Raw genomic sequence first — 20600 nt, forward strand, 5'->3', positions numbered from 1 at the left:
GCTTTTTCTGTGTTTGATTTGGCAAATATGTGACTTCATCCATGCTTTTTATGTATGAGATGGAAATCTATGGTCACAATGAATATTACATTGGCTCCTTTTGCCGCACGCTATACCTAGTTACATTATGTTGGATTCACTGAAGCAGAAGAAGTGCTGAAACAGGTTGAAGCCTATTAGTTTCAGGTAGTCATATATCTTTTCCTTGTATCCCAATGACAGCAGCATACAAAGGAGGTTGTATTCTCCATAAAGACATATAGTTGTAGAGAAAATATCATTTCACATGCAAGTTTATTTACACCCACATTCTCCCATATTGTAATTTGCTCTTTACATAATAAACATTTTTGGAATTATTTCAAAAACAAATTATAGATGGCCCTTTCCATGCCAAATTAATTCAGAAGACTGATTTAAGGCTTAGAGCTTGCTTTAAGTTAGCTTGTCAATGTGTTAAGGTCAGTATCTATCACAGTTTAGAACTCCATCTGCTCTTCGGTTGCTTTATTTTTTGAGATCAAGAGGCTGAAGAAAGGCCGATGATGACAAGGATGATATTGAGCAAGAAATTGTGTTGTGGTTTAAAATATATATCCCCCTTGGCTGGCTCTTTGACTTGGAAAGAGCTGTCTGCAGCACAGTAAAGCCATCCTCCAAAGCTGACATAGGTCTTCCTGCACTTTCTTGTCAGTGGGCTGCCCTGGAAACTCATCAAGAGAGAGGTGACAGCCACCGAGAGCCTACATTTCCCACCATAGACTCTGCCTAGGGAAAATGCAAACCACTTCAGGGAGTTTATCAGCCCTCTCTTTCTTTTAGGCAAATCCGTTTATAGTTGTTCAAGAAAGAAGAAGACGTTAAAGTTCCAGCAGAAAAAAATGATGGAATCTAGAAAAAATACTGAAGGCGAATTCTCAGAATTCCATCAGGATTAGCTGCTCATAAGGGCCAAGTTTAATTAGGACAAACCTATATCCAGAGGCCTACTGGGTGCACTACAGAAAAAAAACAGCATAATTGTTCTGCATTCCCGTGCCAGCAATTACACAAATAACTTTGCAGTTAGATTCATGCAAAAACAAAGGCTGAAATACATGATTGCCTTTGTGCTTTACAGAAAATAGATTGTGCAGTAAAATCCTAAACCTTTTAGAAACTTTTATTTTCCTATTCTAAATTAATTCTACATATGTAACATTCAGACCATCATCTTAAATTTCACTCAGCTGACAAGTATTTCTAATGACTGCATAACTGCTTATGTATAATTGCATGTTAATTTGGGCTTTCTCAGGAACTGAATGTTGCAAGTCTTGCCAAAGAAATCTCAGGAAAACCAATAAATTAATCACAATACTAACAAGTTAAACAGGAAAGTGGTGTGACCCCTCTTTAGCATAGAATCTATTAGAGGAGAAAGGATTAACATGTACTTAGTAACAGAATGTTTGTGTAAGCTGTTGTGCTGTATTGCTTACCTTATCTCAAGGAGAAGAGCTTTCAAAATGAGACTTGGCAATATGCAAGTTATATTTGTTGAATATTCATTCAGAATAGAAAAGCCTACTAATGCCTCATTTTTATTGTCATTTAAATCTAGTGCCACTTTAGATTAATTATAATCCAAATTACAGCTCTATGCAGTGCAAGAATTAATATGGAATTTATCCAGATTAATACATTTGCATTGAAAATGTAATATGTCTCTGCCATGGCTAAGGGGAGCACTTTTTAATAAGGTAGTAAACATGAGGAAGGATGGAAATTAACCTTCATTATTGCAATGAAAATTATCCTTTCATTCTACTCTAATTAGAAAGAATACTCTACAAGTAATTATAATTTTAGAATTATTTTGAGGCTGAATAACATCATCTGATGTGTCAGAAGTCTTAAATTATGCAACCTTTATCAAATACATAGATTCATAAATAACAAAATAGTATTTTGATTATAGGTATTCCAGGATTTTATTTCATTAGCATACGTATTTTATTATTTTTTTCCTCCTTGTTAGTAACAGAAACAGTTTTATTTTTATTTGGGGGGTTCAGAATTGTTAAGAAGGTGATGGCATCTGAATTGCAGTGAATTATGTCATTTTTGAATTAGCAATCTTACACAAGTTAAATAATTCTGTAACTGACAGGTAATCATTGACTAGTCTATTTCATGGCGCTTATTTATAATTAAACTTAGTTTTTGAGTTAAATGTATTGAAATTACATTATTCATCTAAAATAATGCTGTGCACTTTACTTAATAAACTGAATTATGGTTTGTGTTCCACAGTTAGGAAGAAAACAACAAATAGCACGCCTCGAGAATAAAAAGCATACACTTAAAGCACAAATAACGACTGCATTTAGTCTTTTTTTACAGCTGCATATTAAGAATAGTGTGCCGGTGGAGTATCCAGCTATGAAAACAGTGCTACGTTGCGTGCTTGGGACCTTAACATTTTCCCTCCTCCCCCCGCCTCCTTCAATACCATGTCTTAAGACGGTAACTTTGCTTGGCCTCCCTACAGGAAGCTTGTTAAAGCAGGGAATTCGGCTCGGGAAGCGGAGAGTAGGGGCAGTGGGCTGAGGCGCTATGATGTCAGAGCGAGGCCGTTTGGCTTTACCAGGAGCAGATCCTCCTCCGCTTTTGCACACCCGCTCCTGAAAAGCAAAGACCTGTTGCAGCGTGCTGCTGCTGCTGCTGCTGCGCCTGTGCTTTGGGGGTGTCCGCGCCTCGCTTGGGGCAGGGGCAAGTGGCTTCCCAGGTGCCGGGCGGAAGGATCAGGCCCCTGTTTTGCAGCGCTCGGCATCAGTCGCGGGCTCTCGTACTTTAGGCCAGATGCAAGTTTGGTCGTTTAAAAAGTAACAGCACTTAGGGTTGAATGAATCCAGAACAACCAAAGCAACGAAGCCTTTGTAAACTCCAATAATTTATATAAATATTGTAGTAAACATAATAAAAAGTTGTGCTTTGTTTTCGCATTTATTGACCCAGCACAGTGTTTTATAACTCTAAGGTTTTATTATATTAACCACAAAAGAAAATTTAACCCCCAAATTACTTGTTTTTATAGAAACAAGAACTATGAGTTTCCTGATTATTATTGGCCCTTTGAAATAATTAAGTTATCATATCCTCTGTTGGAAAACAATGTCTAATATTAACTTTGTGTGTGCCCTGGCACACACAGAGTGCACTCTAAGCTAAATTTCACTAGCAGTTACATACCAATGCCAAAACACAGTTAAATACACTCTCTTGGAGTAGAGTTTGGATCCTCATTCCTGCAACAAGTTGTTGAGAACAATCTATCTGGGTGAGGGAAAGAGAAGGAGGAATTGTTTTATTTTGATTTTTAAATTCAACTTGCTATATAACAGTGTCACTTTACACCAGCTGTGATTCTGGCCCAGTTGTCTTTAAAAAGGAACATTTTAAAACTGACATATGATAAAGGTAAGAGACAGTAGTCAGCTGTTGGACATTTTTGACAGTTGGAGATGAAGAAAGGTTAATAATTTGAACCTATCCTTCTAAAACCTGAAAGGGAACCTTTCTCTGTTAATATAGTTTGTCACTTTTTTACTTCCCATAATTCTCACAGTTAAAAGTCGCTTAAATAATAACCGTGTATTGCCAAGTAAATACTGATAGGCCAGAGAGTACTGTATTATCATGAACCATGCCGAGTAATAAAATGGTGGCATGTTACTGTATCATGTATATTATGCCTTTAAGCATCGCCAATCCTTCAGCTCTTAGGCACAGCTCTTACCGAGTAACCTATATGAGGCCTCCAAGATCAGTTCCTTAGAGTGTAAAAATTCAGTGGGGCTCCAGAAGGCAGCTTGTTCAGATATTAAACTGATGTTGACAAATTGGTCATTAAAAGTAGGAAGATATGGCAGGAATACAATTTAATTTGAGCAAGAACATGCTGGAATTACTAGTCTCAATTACACCAGAAGAAATAATTATCACCTTAGGAATGAAAAACAATGTGTGGGGAAATCACCATCAATATATAAGTAATAAAATATGCTTTTTTTTTTTTAATGCCCTTCAGAAAAATGTCTCTGTATGATTCAGCTTTCAATTGCTTGTTATTGTACTGTGAGGATTTGGTATTTACCTTGAAAGCTGTCCCCCTATTTTACTTTTCTCTAATGTTGCTCTGTTAATATCAAATACATCACAAGTCTGTATGATAATAATAATTTTAAAAAGTTCTTCATTTTGTCTACAGAAAAATGCAAGTATTTTCTTTGTTCATATTTACCTTGTTTCCATAACACCCATGACCTTATTTTTAAATTAATCCTAGGTTATTGTGCAATGAGGTGCAATTTGTTCATTTATATGAACCTTATGTGGATTGAAAAAAATCAAGATAAATCTTCATGCACAGCATACAATCAGATTACCCCTGGACTATATATTTACGTTGTGTCTGATAGCAATCAATGGTTTAGCTTCATTGCATTTCAAGATGTATTTGCACCCAGTGTCCAGTGATAGTGTCCTCACCCTGGAAATAATTTAGTTGCAAATTGACTGGAAGATGGTGAAAATTGAAAGTTAAAATTAGAAATACTCATAATAAACAGCAGAAAAAAGGTCAGATGATGCTGCACTATGATGAGATTGGAATGGCTGGTAAATGAGGTTTTGTGTTTGTCGTGAGATGTATGTGACATGCCTACCCAATGCTCTTGTAATATCCAGCCTAGCAGAAGAGATTATCTGGCAAATTGATGCTGGAAAGAATTTTCTGATGGACTGGGAAATTAGAATTGCACTCTTTTCTTTGATGTATGCAAGACTGGGCTGCATTACACAGCTAGTTCAGGCATAATATTAAATATAGTATTTAATACTTAATAGTAGAACTATCTATAGAAAACAATTATATTTGGGGTTTGATCACAAATGCTAGAATATAAAAATTCACAGTGTAAACAGCTAAGGCAATCCCAAATGACTGATCTTCGTATATAATTAATATTAAGTTAGCTCTGAAATCCTATTCTCCACAGTATTTCTTTTAAAGCCTCACTATATTTAGCTTCAGAATCGTAACCAGGCAGGAGCTATTAAAACAGCACAATAATCATATTGCTCAGACAGTTTAGGAAAGAGAGCGGGTAATTAAACATCAGCAAATTAATTATATTGGAAAACAGGATTTTTAAGCAAAAGTGATTTGTTTTAATGTAGTACATAAATTCATACTGAGCTGCTAAAGAAAGCACATTATTGATTAATATTTAAAGGTAACCTAGGGTTATCTAAACAGTAGAGAAGAGTCCATTTTAAGATGGATTTATAGAGTCTCCATCAAGGATAAAACTGTATTTTCACCTTTGTGCTTACCAGAGTTTGGTATATTTTTTTCTCAGACCTTAAAAGAAAAAAAGAAAAAAACACAGAGACAATACAGTCCTTTGGAATCACAGTCTCTTTGCAAAACAGGATATTTTTAAGTTTAAAATATGTTCTTAAATATTATGTTTTTGAAACAGGAATAGTCACACCAGAGAAGGAATCAAAAGTGAACACTGTGGTAGGGGCACAACAGCTTCTTCTGGCAAAAGAAGAGGATGGTGCAGCTAAAAAATCAAAGCCTCCAGAAGACAATAAATTTTGTCATGAGCAGGTAAAGGAAAATGTAACAATTTAATTGCATTCTAGAACTCTTTCAAATGACTCAAGAATAAAGCAGAGATGATGTGCTATTAAAATGGCAATATCAGCAAGTTACTAAAAACACACTGACTAATAGCCTGCATCTTAATTTGATGTTTTTCAGTTCTATCAATGTCCTTATTGTAACTACAATAGTAGGGACCCAAATCGTATCCAGATGCATGTCCTGTCACAGCATTCAATGCAACCTGTTATCTGCTGCCCCCTCTGCCAGGATGTCCTCAGCAACAAAATGCACCTCCAGCTTCATTTGACCCATTTGCACAGTGTGTCCCCTGACTGTGTGGAGAAACTGCTCATGACAGTAAGTGATCCAAATACCTATGTGCATGCTACAGAAACGGGCTCAAACCTCTTGGCAATGTATTTGTTGTGGCACAGTGTTCAGGTAGCCTGAGCAGGGGAGAGGTTCAGGACTCTAAAGTCTGTTCCTAGCTCATCCAGTGACTGATGTCCTTTGGGAAAATCACTGAGGATAGCTTTCAAAGATACTGAAAACCTGCAATGCCTCACTGACGTTAACCTTGGAAAAATCAAGCCTGACAGTGCCTCTGAGTGCACACCTGTAAATTGGGTCTAATAATATCCAGCGCTCAGAGGTAATGCGACCTTTAACTTTCTGTTTGTAAAATAACAGGGATTTCTTTGAACAAAAAGAAGGATTTCTGTTTTATAGCTGAGCTGTACTTTCATTATGTTGTATGAAATTCACTATATTAGTAATAGCGCTAATTGGAAAACACAAATTTCATATAGTACAGAATATCATGTTTCTTGCTTTTGTCCATTGTGAAAGACCCTTCAGATTTTTCATGAAAAAAATATGAATAGGGAACAGAAAGACAAGTCCAAGAATAGGCAATCACCCAGCTAAGTCAATTCTTTGGGGTATGGAATACCTGATTTCAAGTACCTACCCTGTATCTGGCAGGGATCTGAACTGGATTGCCTGCAATTCAGATGAATGTGATAACCAGCAAAGTCTATTTGCTCTTGACTGAACTTCTGAGGTCTAGGGCTTTTTGTGCCAGGTGTTGATGAGCAAACACAGAATTAGGGATTCATAAAAACAGTTTAAAGGTTTTTCTCTTCATTTCTTTCCTCCAGTTCTCTACTATCCATAGCTCTTCCAGACTGGGTAATATTGGCCCACCACAAGAAAAATACAGTAGAAACTTAGCTTTTTCAGACTCTTTTCAGAGACTGACAAAATGTGAAAAAAAGTCTCCATACTGAGGATTGCTAGCTCTCTTCTCAAGTCCATGATTCCTTCAGTGGTGATAATGGGGCAACTCTGAATTTTCTCCTCTTCTGTCCTCTCCTGGTGCTGGGAGTTGTCTCTCTATTTCTGAGAGAAAAAAAATAGCGTGTGTTTGGCAGAAAAAGAGATAAGAAAACATAATCTGCATCATCAATGTCCTGGTTACCAAGACTAACATGCTCTTTCCATATCTCAACTCTCTGATGACAAAAACAAATACAATATATAGCAAAATTTTCTTCTCCAGAACAGTTATAGTTACCTGGGCCATTTTTTTAAAAGTTCTTCCCACCCAAATATAATCAAAGTCACTAGTACTCTGAGAGGATGCTATCAATGCCTTATTTGAATTTCATATGTGAGCCCAGGGCTTTTTTAAATATCGCTAGAATATTTTTTCCAATAGACAATTTATATGCATATATAATCTATCTATCTATCTATCTGTCTATACATATCATTCTTATGTATCCCAATAATTATTCAAAATAATTTGTTAAAATGTTTGAAAGAAATTACACCTCACCAAACTACATTAGATGCTAAATGGAGAGCTCATATCTAGTAATGTATGTAGCCTCCACTATGAAAGTAACAGCATTCAAAAACTTCTATGGACATTCTTGTTACATTCATGTGAGGTAAGGAAGTATTATCTTATTTTTAGAGATGAGGAGATGCAACACAGTCTGAACTGATTTAGCCAAGATCATTTAAACAGTCTCTGGCAGTGCAGGGGATTGAACCCAGTCCTTCTAAGTCTCGGTCTGAACCCCTAGAAAACACTTTCTTTCAGGTATGAGTATGTCTTAAAGGTCTGAGCAAAAAGAAGATATGGAGTGTTGAGCAGTGTTCATGTCAACTTAATTAAACTAAGTACTATCAGGCACCTAGAACGGTACATCTTTCAAAGGGTTCTGTCTATAATTCAAAAGCATAACATAACAGGTAAAGCAGTCTGAAGGAGATACTCATATAAGCAATTTAAGACGAGAAAGAGAAAAAATCTTGTTTTAAATGAAAAAATCTTATTTTAAAAGGAAATTTTTTCAAAGCTCATGGAAGGTTCAGCATTTGTTTAAAAAATAATACAGGAAAAACAAAGTGACTATCCTTGCTCAAGAACAGACTAGTGACCATATCTTGACATGATCTTCATCTGTGGAGGAATTCTAAGGAGAATTCTCCTGAAATACCCAACCAACCTGACATAGCCAGTGAAACCTACTTTGTGGTGATGTTGGCTGTAATGAAATATTGAGTGTATGTAGTTCAGCATCACCTTATTGTGGATTCTTTTGAGTGGAGTCTCCACCAAGGGACACCCAGAGCTCCGATTGCTCTGTCAGAAAACTGCTGTCAAGGACTGAATCAAGACCTTGATCTAATCATGGCAGTTTTTGCTCCAGATGTGGTGAAGCTATTGAATTACAATTTAATACAACTATATAGTATTAAATAGTGTGATTCCTTCTGTAATAATACTCTATTCTTGATTTTCAAAGGTTCCTGTACCAGATGTCATGATGCCCAATAGTATGCTATTGCCAGCAGCTGCTTCAGAGAAATCTGAACGTGACACACCTGCAACCATTACAACTGAGGGATCTGGAAAATATTCAGGTATGCAAGAAAAAGCCCAGACATGCAAAAGACAGGTATGAGTGATTTAGAAATAAACCACTTGTTTCTTTCTTGGTAAAGTGAATCCTTTTTGGTTTACATGTAGACAAAAAACAAGAGGAAAATAACAATGGGCCTGAGTTTGACTATATGCACACATGCAGAGCCACTGGGGTGCACATTGTCTCATGTGCACAAGTACTTGACTTGGGTATGCCAGACTAGTTGCTTGTGGTAGAATTAAAATGAAGCATTCAATAGTGCCTAGATATTTGAAGGTAGGACACTTCTTGTTTAATCAGCAAATGAGACTTAATCCTGAAAGACTGTAGACTTTCACCAGCATCAGTGGCAAATGATCCTGCCTATATTTCCAATAGTATGTTTCGAATAGTATGTTTCTCATCCTGTATTCTGTGCTGAGCGGCTGCTGTGCTAACTCTCACAGCATGCTCCTCCCTCTCTCCTCAGCCACTTTCATACTAGCCTATCTTTCTAATTCCTGTCCTACTTATTGTCCCCATTTCTACTCCCCACTTTTTTTCCTACCATTTGGTTTCTTTTTCTTGTATGGTGCTCCTATTGTACCAATAAATTCCTACCTTATGGCAAAGAGAAGCCCTCTGTCACTAACAGGCCAGCTGCAACAGTCACTGTTATCATCATGTTTGCCTTTGCTATTAGACTTTTTTTAATGTCCTGTTGATCCTGTTTAATTCTTCTCTGGGGCAAGGATGGATTGTCATCAGATTGCTAGGCCAGCACCAAGCATACTAGGTCCAATCCTTGATTTATGATTTATGCTGAAAAAACATTAATACTATGGAGTATTCTCTTCTACCTGCCTAAAAGACACTTCACTTTTTTTAACCAGGTGAAAGTCCTGTGGATGGGAAAAATACCCCGGGGATCGAGGAATCAAAAACTGGAATGGAAATTAAGACCGAGGAACAGAAGCCACCTAAAGAATCTACTGAAACACCAGATTGGAATAAGAGCAGCAGTAAAGATATAAAGACCACTGACTCAATGCCGGATCAGCTAAATGAACAGCAGAAGAAGCAGCAGCTCTCTGTTTCTGACCGCCATGTCTATAAATACCGTTGTAACCATTGTAGCTTGGCTTTTAAGACTATGCAGAAGCTTCAGATACATTCCCAGTATCATGCTATTCGGGCTGCTACCATGTGTAGTCTTTGCCAACGTAGCTTCCGTACATTCCAGGCTTTAAAAAAACACTTGGAAGCAGGCCACCCTGAACTCAATGAAGCTGAACTTCAGCAGCTGTGTGCATCTTTACCTGTAAATGGTGAATTCTGGGCAGAAAGTGAAAGTATGGCACAAGATGATCATGCACTAGAACAGGAAATCGAAAGAGATTATGAGATGGACCAGGAAGGTAAAGCAAGTCCTGTAGGAAGTGATAGTAGCTCTATTCCAGATGATATGGGCTCAGAACCAAAGCGGACCTTACCTTTTAGAAAAGGGCCAAATTTTACTATGGAAAAATTTCTAGATCCCTCTCGCCCATATAAGTGTACCGTGTGCAAAGAGTCTTTCACTCAAAAGAACATTCTCTTGGTCCATTATAACTCAGTGTCCCATCTACATAAACTCAAAAAGGTTTTGCAGGAAGCATCAAGTCCTGTCCCTCAAGAAACCAACAGCAACACTGATAACAAACCCTACAAATGCAGCATTTGTAATGTTGCATATAGCCAAAGTTCTACATTGGAAATCCATATGAGATCTGTGCTTCATCAAACAAAGGCAAGGGCTGCAAAATTAGAACCAAGTGGTAATATAAGTAGCGGAAATAGTGTAGCAGGGAATGTTAATAGCCCCAGCCAAGGAATGCTAGATTCTATGAGCTTACCAGCAGTTAACAGCAAAGAAACACATTTAGATGCCAAAGAATTAAATAAAAAGCAAGCTTCTGAATTAATTTCTGCTCAGCCTACACATCACCCACCCCAGTCACCAGCACAACTTCAAATGCAATTACAACATGAACTGCAACAGCAAGCTGCATTCTTTCAACCCCAGTTTCTAAACCCAGCTTTTTTGCCTCACTTTCCAATGACACCAGAAGCGCTGCTGCAATTTCAGCAGCCTCAGTTTCTTTTCCCATTCTACATACCTGGGACAGAATTTAGCTTAAGCCCAGATCTGGGTTTGCCAGGTTCTGCTACATTTGGTATGCCTGGAATGGCTGGTATGACAGGATCACTGCTAGAAGATTTGAAGCAGCAGATACAAACTCAGCACCATGTTGGTCAAACACAGCTACAGATACTGCAGCAACAAGCACAACAGTATCAATCCACACAACCCCAACTTCAGTCTCAAAAACAGCAGCAGCAAAGTAGCAAGCTGATGAAAGCAGAGCAAAATAGCCTAGTAAGTGCAGACTGCCAGTTGATAAAGGATATGCCATCATATAAGGACTCAGAAGAGACTTCTGAGAAAAAAGAGAAGCCAAAGCAAGAATTTACTAATGAGAGTGAGGGACTAAAAGAAAACAAAGATATGAAGAAGCCAAAATCCTCAGAACCAACCATCCCACCACCCAGAATAGCTTCTGGAGCAAGGGGAAATGCTGCCAAGGCTTTGCTGGAGAACTTTGGGTTTGAGTTAGTTATCCAATACAATGAGAACAGACAAAAAGTACAGAAAAAAAGCAAGACTGGTGAAGGTGAAAACACAGACAAGTTGGAATGTGGAACCTGCAGTAAGCTGTTTTCCAACATTCTTATTCTGAAGAGTCATCAAGAACATGTGCATGGGCAGTTTTTTCCATATGGAGCACTAGAAAAGTTTGCCCGGCAATATAGGGAGGCATACGACAAGCTTTATCCAATTTCTCCTTCTTCTCCAGAAACACCACCGCCGCCACCTCCACCTCCTCCACCACCTCCACCTCCACCTCCTCCAACTCCTTCTCAGCCTTCTTCAGCTGGGTCTGGAAAAATTCAAAACACAACTCCCACTCCTTTGCAAGCTCCACCACCCACACCGCCACCACCGCCTCCACCACCACCACCACCTCCTCCGCCACCACCACCACCATCAGCCCCACCTCAAGTCCAGCTTCCTGTTTCACTTGATCTTCCACTTTTCCCTCCAATTATGATGCAGCCAGTGCAGCATCCTGCACTACCTCCTCAGCTTGCTCTTCAGTTGCCCCCAATGGATACTTTGTCTGCAGATCTCACCCAGCTTTGTCAGCAGCAACTGGGATTAGATCCCAATTTCCTACGGCATTCTCAGTTCAAGCGTCCACGTACAAGGATCACAGATGACCAGTTAAAAATCTTGCGGGCTTATTTTGATATTAACAATTCTCCAAGTGAAGAGCAGATCCAAGAAATGGCTGAGAAGTCTGGTCTTTCACAGAAAGTTATCAAGCACTGGTTTCGTAATACGCTGTTTAAGGAGCGACAGAGAAATAAAGATTCTCCCTATAACTTCAGCAACCCTCCCATAACAGTGTTGGAAGATATAAGAATTGACCCTCAACCTTCAGCTGTAGAACCTTACAAGTCTGATGCATCTTTCAGCAAGAGATCATCTAGGACTCGGTTTACTGACTACCAGCTTCGTGTCCTCCAAGATTTTTTTGACACAAACGCTTATCCAAAGGATGATGAAATTGAACAACTTTCAACTGTACTTAACCTACCTACTCGAGTTATTGTTGTATGGTTCCAAAATGCACGACAAAAAGCTCGCAAAAGTTACGAAAATCAAGCTGAAACTAAAGACAATGAGAAAAGGGAACTGACGAATGAGCGCTACATTCGAACTAGTAACATGCAATATCAGTGTAAAAAGTGCAGTGTGGTTTTTCCCAGGATTTTTGATTTGATTACACACCAGAAAAAACAGTGTTATAAGGATGAAGATGATGATGCTCAAGATGAAAGCCAAACTGAAGATTCCATGGATGCCTCTGATCAAACAGTATATAAGAACTGCACAGTTGCTGGTCAAACCGACTCATCAAAAAGCACGGCTGTTACAGCAGCAAGCTCTGGCTCTGGTTCTAGTACTCCTTTGGTTCCATCACCCAAACCAGAACCTGAGAAGGCTTCTCCTAAACCAGAGTCCACAGAAAAACCAAAACAAAATGAAACCATCTCTAAGCAAACTGATACAACTTCCCAAAGCACCAAACCAGTACAGTCTGCTCCAATAACCCCTTCTGATCCTCAGCCCTCAGCCTCTCAATCACAGCAACAAAAACAATCACAGATAGTAGGCAGACCTCCTTCTGCATCACAAACTACACCTGTCCCTTCCAGTCCTTTACCAGTTTCAATGACTTCTCTACAGAACAGTCTACCTCCTCAGTTATTACAATACCAATGTGATCAGTGTACAGTTGCCTTTCCAACTCTAGAACTTTGGCAAGAGCACCAGCACATGCATTTTCTAGCAGCCCAAAACCAGTTTCTTCATTCACAGTTTTTAGAAAGGCCAATGGATATGCCCTATATGATATTTGACCCCAATAATCCTTTGATGACTGGACAGTTACTTAATAGTTCTCTTGCTCAGATACCACCACAAACTGGCTCATCACACACAACACACCCTGCTACAGTTTCTGGTTCTCTGAAACGAAAACTGGACGATAAAGAAGATAATAACTGTAGTGAGAAAGAGGGAGGAAACAGTGGAGAAGATCAACATCGTGATAAGCGTTTAAGAACAACGATTACTCCAGAGCAGCTGGAAATACTCTATGAAAAGTACTTATTAGATTCCAATCCCACCAGAAAGATGCTAGATCATATTGCACGTGAAGTGGGGCTTAAAAAGAGAGTGGTACAAGTCTGGTTTCAGAACACAAGAGCCCGAGAAAGAAAAGGACAATTTCGTGCAGTTGGTCCAGCCCAGTCCCATAAAAGGTGTCCTTTTTGCCGAGCTCTTTTTAAAGCAAAATCAGCTTTAGAAAGTCACATTCGCTCTCGACATTGGAATGAAGGGAAACAGGCAGGTTATAGTTTGCCTCCAAGTCCTTTGATATCAACTGAAGATGGAGGAGAAAGTCCACAAAAGTACATCTTTTTTGATTACCCATCACTGTCATTAGCAAAAACTGAATTATCAAGTGAAAATGAATTAGCTTCCACTGTATCAACCCCTGTTAGCAAAACAGCAGAGATGTCACCGAAGAATCTCTTAAGTCCTTCTTCTTTTAAAGCAGAGTCTAGTGAGGATATAGAAAATTTGAATGCCCCTCCTGCTGACTCTGGATATGATCAAAACAAGACTGACTTTGATGAGACTTCATCAATTAATACTGCAATCAGTGATGCCACAACAGGAGATGAGGGGAACAATGAAATGGAAAGCATGACTGGCAGTTCAGGGGATGCAAAACCCACATCACCTCCCAAAGAACCAAAAACACTTGTGAACGATACACTACCAAAAACTGCAACTACACCTACCAATGAGAATACTGATGATAAATTTCTTTTTTCCCTAACTAGCCCCTCGATACATTTCAGTGAAAAAGATGGTGATCATGACCAAAGTTACTACATTACTGATGACCCTGATGATAATGCCGACCGCAGTGAAACATCAAGCATAGCTGATCCAAGTTCACCTAACCCATTTGGAGCTAACAATCCCTTTAAATCCAAAAACAGTGATCGGCCAGGCCACAAACGTTTCCGAACACAAATGAGTAACCTTCAGCTTAAAGTTCTCAAAGCTTGCTTTAGTGACTACCGGACTCCAACAATGCAAGAATGTGAAATGTTAGGGAATGAGATTGGTCTGCCCAAACGTGTGGTCCAGGTCTGGTTTCAGAATGCCCGGGCAAAAGAAAAGAAATTCAAAATTAACGTAGGGAAGCCATTCATGATAAATCAGACTGGACCTGATGGGACAAAGCCAGAATGTTCTCTATGTGGAGTGAAATATTCTGCGCGTTTGTCCATAAGAGATCATATCTTCTCCAAACAACATATTACAAAAGTGAGAGAAACTGTGGGAAGTCAGCTAGATCGGGAGAAAGATTATTTAGCTCCAACAACAGTTAGGCAGCTGATGGCACAGCAAGAACTGGATCGCATAAAGAAGGCTACTGATGTGCTAGGATTAACAGTACAGCAGCCAGGCATGATGGACAGCAGTTCTCTTCATGGTATCAGTTTGCCAGCAGCTTATCCAGGACTCCCTGGCCTTCCTCCTGTTCTTCTGCCTGGAATGAATGGTCCATCCTCCTTACCTGGATTTCCACAAAGTTCAAACAGTAAGTCTATAAGGAGATGATTTTCTAATTTTATTAATTTGATCATCTTGCACAGTCACCATCCGCTTCTAAAACATTTATGTCATATCCCTAAGACTGATGTGAGTAGGTAAAAAATACTGCTGTAAAGTGTACTCAGTGCAATTTTAGATTGTTGCTGTAGCCTGAATAATATCCCTGATTTCCTAAAACAGAAAAAATGTAGTTTAATTGAAATCTAATTGAAATAAATATTTTTAGTCTACTTTAGGCTTCTGTGACAACAGCAACGTTATACAATAGCATTGTTATACAAGTTTTTTGAAAGATAATCCTTTAGGCAAAGTGTGGATTAAAATTCTGTGTGTAAAATTTTTGTATGCAAATATTTAAAGTAATACCTGATGAAGCATGAAATAGTTATACCCATATTATAGAGCCATAAGATATTTGGTCCATCCGTTAGACTAGTCCAATCTGTTGCTTCATTCAGAAACAGTACTAAAAAAAAAAAAAAATGCTGCCCAAAAGTCTCTATTACACTTCTGAATAATTGCCTCACAGGATAAAAAGTTTTCTGTTGAAGGTGATTCCTAATGGCAACTTCATTGTGATCCAAATCCCAGGAGTGGCTGAATACCTCGTATTCCTAATTTGTAAAGTCATTGCAGACATGCACCACTTCATTTGGGCTTGTGCTTTTAATTGAACACATAACTCTGTTTTACTGAGGTTGACTCTGGTTTTTGCTCACATTGGAAAGCATTCTAATTCCTCTTGGAGTTAGTTTCACCAAAGTTGGAGAACTGAGTTTTCTGCAGAGCAATGTTTAGTCCTCAAAGGATGAACCTAATTTATTTTTTGTAATAGGCTCCAGTTCTGTAGACAGAGTTCATTGTGAGTGCAGCATTGCAGATGGAAGCTCTCCCAGTCATTCTCTAACTTTGCACATTCATATCAAATATTTGCACGTCAGACTTAGGAATTTGGTTAAGACCCTTCAGCTCATTTTACCCAGTAATACCACTTGCTGTTTATCTCTAAACTTTGATTTACAGAACAACTCACTCTGACAAGTGAGGTAGGAACTTAATTACCTGTGTAGTTAGACAAACTAAGAATGTAGCAATATCTTCTCTGCTATCCAGTTCTGCTTTGATTGATGATGACTGTGTTATTGTTTTCCTAAGTGGTGGTCAAAGCCTCTTGTTTTTCTATTCATTGGATCAGAATGGCTTTCTTTCCACAATGGAGTCTCTGGCTGCGTGCCCTCTGGCTTTTGTCAAACAGTTATTGGCACAGAGAGTGCATATAAAGGAAATATAAAGTTGTTGTATTTCCTTCTTAATGGCATACCGTGTCCAGGTCCAAAAATGACTGATCATTGTTCATTAAAATTATCAATATGGTTTCTTCATATAACTTTGCTAAAGAGCTTTGGTTAGAGTGACCTTTAGGTGAAATGGACTCCAGAAAACTCAGGTTTTGTCTGTGCTAGTAAATTAAATGTGCTTGAGAACATCCTATTAAATTCTTTTACTCCCTAAAAGATGAAGTCCCCATACAAACTGCCTATTGGAAACGGTTGCAGGCTTATGATAGCTCCTCAGCTGTGCCCAGGAATTGTTTAGGAGAATGCTTGTAGGCCCAGGCCAAAACTCTGCCATTGCCCGTTCTCACAGTTTAACTGTAGAGATGACTGAGTTTCAGTTTTCTGAAAATGTTCCTTAGCACTGCTTAGCTTACTAGTGTCAGTGTAGCCTCAGAGTCTGTAAATTGTGCTCTTATTAATATAAAAACAGAATGCTGGGTAAACAGGCCAACTGGTCCATAATAATTCAATTTTCAGATTTTCTAATTTCCACCAAGTATCTCTTCTTTGAGATAAATTAAAATCATTATTACCCATAGCATACTCAGTGCACTGTCGATTGAGATGAATTTTTAGCCCCTTTCATCTTGCATCTTTTTAAGGTTAATTAGCCCACTGTGGGCAAAGCCCACTGTGTAAACCGGCTAGTAGAATCTTCTTGTTAACTTTTTCTTCTGCCAGATGCTAAACAGCCCCTACATCCCTCTTTTGTTGTCTGGCAAATACTTGCATACATAAATCTCCATTCCCTAATGATACATAATGGAGCAGTCATAGTGAATAAAAAAAAAATAGATTATTTTAATCATTCGTTATAGGAAAACGGTAACCTACTCAGAAGTTCTCCAGTATGTTTCCTGCACCTAATTAACCCATTTCTACTGCCTCCTCAACCCTACTTTGGCTGATCATTTGTATTGATGAGGATATGAATCACATTTGTATTTGATGCTAAGAAGAGTTTAAGAACAATCTCCTTGGAAGCAGGCATCTAAGCAAGCTTGTCTTTGGCTGTGATTCTTTCTGCTCTCCACATGTTCTCAGCCAGCAGGACAATTGTTCTACATTATTCTTTGCATGAAGGATTTTCTGAAGCTTACTCCCTGAAGACTCACTAACCTATACTTCAAGTCTACTTCTTGTGAATTCCACAGTCAGTGTGTCATTTCTTCCTTTTGGCCCCAGTCCTGAAAATGCACTTCAGAAGCAGTCTCACTGGGACCACTTATATTCGAATATATACCTGTTTTCATTGATGCTTACAAGGTTGGTAACTGTATTTCCTGTGGCAGAGGCCATGCATTCTGTCCTGCATGTTTGTTTAAAGGACAAATGTCAACATTAGTAGAACCACATTTTAGAGAATATGTTTGCTGTGTTGCTAAGACAAGGAACTAGTGAAAATATAACAGTAAATATCAAATTTAAAATTCTCATTCATGTCTCCCATTACTTATGCCAGACAGGAAATCAGTCCAGTAAGTTTCACTTCTGTTAGGATGGATTTCACTTTCATGTTCTTACATCCAGCATCGCTGCTTATGGTTTCCAACAAGGCACGAAAACAACTACCTTTTGCAAAATACCATTCATCTCCAAATGCAGCATTTGCTTTTGCAAAAGGCTTGAAACAGAACACTTGAAAATAATGCTAAAATCACCAAAAATATAAATATTCAAAGTACAGCCCAATTTGGCTCCTTTATGTAGTGCTTAAACTGGACATTTATCTTCAAAGATTATTACACTTGGAAAAATAAATAGCTTCCTTTCTGAAAAAAGGAATCCATTAACTTTAAACTCAGTTAATTTTTATGAAACAAATTTTATTATAACATCAGAATTATTGTTTGATTCAAGGATGATATGTCCAAGAATCCTCTCACTTGTGGGATACGTTTCTTTCAAGAATACAGTTATACCTCTTTGTGAGCGTCAAATGCTGAGCAAGTTTTCAGCATTATTATTATGTTTGCTCAGCATAATCCCCAATATGGAGTTATTTGTTGGAATTCTAATACGAACAAAATTTCAGTTCTAGCTGATCTGTATTCTTCAAGTCCCTTCTTATCTCCTAGGTGACCATAGATGGAAGAGTTCACCTGATGTTTTCAGCTGTTCTCAAAATTCATATTCTCTTTTCTTCCTAGCTTTGTGTTTTTGTCTATGATCCCTTGCAGAAAACTAGTGCTTCATCTGCTTCTAGCTATTAATACTGGTTCTGTGAACCTTTTAACGTCATCGTCATTACCATAGGTTCTTTGCACATCACTTGAGCCCGCGCTGCCTTGAAGATTCACAGCAGCTTTTTCCAAGAATGCACACATCACTGCTAATATGTACTTAGTGGTTTTTGAAATCTTATCAGGAGTGAAATTTGTTTCAGCAGCAATTATCTTCCTTATGATTAGGACACTAAATTCTGTTCTCTGCTTTTGGCCCAGTGGTAACAGTTTCAGTTTTATATTTTTAGCTCTCTCTGATTCCTCTAGGAGAAAAAGATGTCTTTCTTTTGACAGTTCCTTAAAAGAGTTAGCAGGATTAGAATGTTTCTTCATGATTATTAAATTTATATTCTGCTTTTCTCATGTCAGAGAAGAGAGCATTTGTTTCATCGAGGTTTCTACATTTAGTTTTGGAAACCCTCTGTTCCATATTTAACTTCTAATAGACCAGGTGGATTTCACTCTTCTGTTGCAATCTCTCTGGATATTTAACCGAATTCTGTACATTTCAACTAAATTTTGAAGAATATCTGGAAAATAAAATAGATCATTGGCTGCTCTAGGCATCATAAATGCGAGTTAAACTGAAGACAACATGAGATGTAAGGATTGAAGAGGTTAAGAATGGAAAGAAATCGGAAAAATCCTAACTAGCTGACGAGTCTAAAAAGCATGACAAAGCTGGGGCAGCAGTTCACACTGATTGCATCATTCATGAATTTTCCATCTACAGTATTTATCATTTAATATATTTTCAGCAGACTTCACACACGGTTGCCTGTTATTTCCTGCTGAAAGTATAGGGGCAAGTAAAAGCATCTTCAATGTCATTGTGCAGTAACTGCGGCAATTACTCACTTTTTAATGATAACTGTTGTGACTTGTTTCACTGTACTATCTAATCCGTGCTCACAATGCATTTTAACTCCTTAGTGTTCCCCTACCATTAAACAGGAGTAATGACATGGTGACAAACATTAAATGGTCTCTTTGTTAAATCTGATAATTATTCCCTTTGAATCCTAATTGCTTTATTCCTAAGTAATGCTAAGCACCTGGGATATTGATGGTTTAAACTTGTTCACTCTATTAGTGCTTCCTAGTAGCTAATACCCATCTACCCTCCATTACAGAGCCTGCATGTTCTCTTATCCATGCACTTATAAGCTGTTCCTAGGGTTGCTTCAGTTCTAGACTTCTGTATACGTCATATTTTGTGGTTTCTTTTCTCTACCAATCTTATTTGCCTCAAAAAATGGCAAAGGGTGCAACATGCAGCTTCTTACAGTTAGCTGCCTTTTCTACTCTGTGCCATCATTTAATCTTCTGACCAACTATACGTTTCACAGAAGTTACTTTATAATAGACTGTTACCAGCCACTGCACTATATCTGGTACTTGAAACACAGAAAAGATTTCTTCCATTAATAAATGAGGCATACTTGTACTGTGTATGCACCCTCCAAACAGAGCCATTCCATCCTTAAGTTGCTTTCTCTAATGAGGTGGAGGACGTCATGCCTGCATGTTTCAAGTAAACTGAGAACAGCAGCATTCCTGTGTCAATGTACTTCAGTGCTAGTGCACTTATTTCCCAGCAAATACTTCATTGACCTGATTGGCATGATGGTAAAGAAAAGCTCTGTTCAAACTCTCAAAAATAAAAATGTGAGCTGTGTGGTGTGCCAGTAATGAATAGCATTGGCCCAACTGTTTGTTCTGTTAGTTTCTTGAATGGTCATTTCCTGTTGATATTTACTTATCTAAACATCTTTCTTTGTTTATTATTATTGCATTTCCCCTCAGCAGTTTGGACAAAGATTCCTTTTTATCTGAGAGCTAATTACTTCTAGTGAGCACCATAATTACCAGGTTTCTTAGATGAAGGATGTGTGGGTTATATCATCCCAGAAGCATGGTAAAAATTAGTTAAAATGAACAGCAAAGTAGAGATCTCTCAAAGTATCAATTAGAGGGAAGCACTCTCACTGTGCTTAGTGCTTCTTTTCTAATAATTTACAACTGAGCCTACAGAAGGAAATGAACAAAAAAGGAGAGGGTTATTTCTGCAGGTATGAATCTGATCCTGCCAATGGAGCTGTGCTGACTTCCACTGCCTTTTGTGGGATTCTTCTATAGGTAGACCTATATGCATGA

At 38.3% G+C, this 20600-nt stretch overlaps 1 protein-coding gene across 1 annotated transcript in view; it reads left to right on the plus strand.

Annotated features, from left to right (window-relative positions):
- Positions 1-20600, plus strand: part of ZFHX4 (zinc finger homeobox 4) — a 150720-nt gene that overhangs the window by 125691 nt on the left and 4429 nt on the right. The window contains exons 6-9 of the mRNA XM_067290568.1: positions 5529-5674; positions 5816-6016; positions 8479-8596; positions 9471-14867. Of these exons, the coding sequence (XP_067146669.1) occupies positions 5529-5674; positions 5816-6016; positions 8479-8596; positions 9471-14867 (5862 nt within the window). The remainder of the gene's footprint in view (positions 1-5528; positions 5675-5815; positions 6017-8478; positions 8597-9470; positions 14868-20600) is intronic.

Source organism: Apteryx mantelli, chromosome 2 (genome assembly GCF_036417845.1).
Source record: "Apteryx mantelli isolate bAptMan1 chromosome 2, bAptMan1.hap1, whole genome shotgun sequence".
NCBI lineage: Eukaryota > Metazoa > Chordata > Aves > Apterygiformes > Apterygidae > Apteryx > Apteryx mantelli.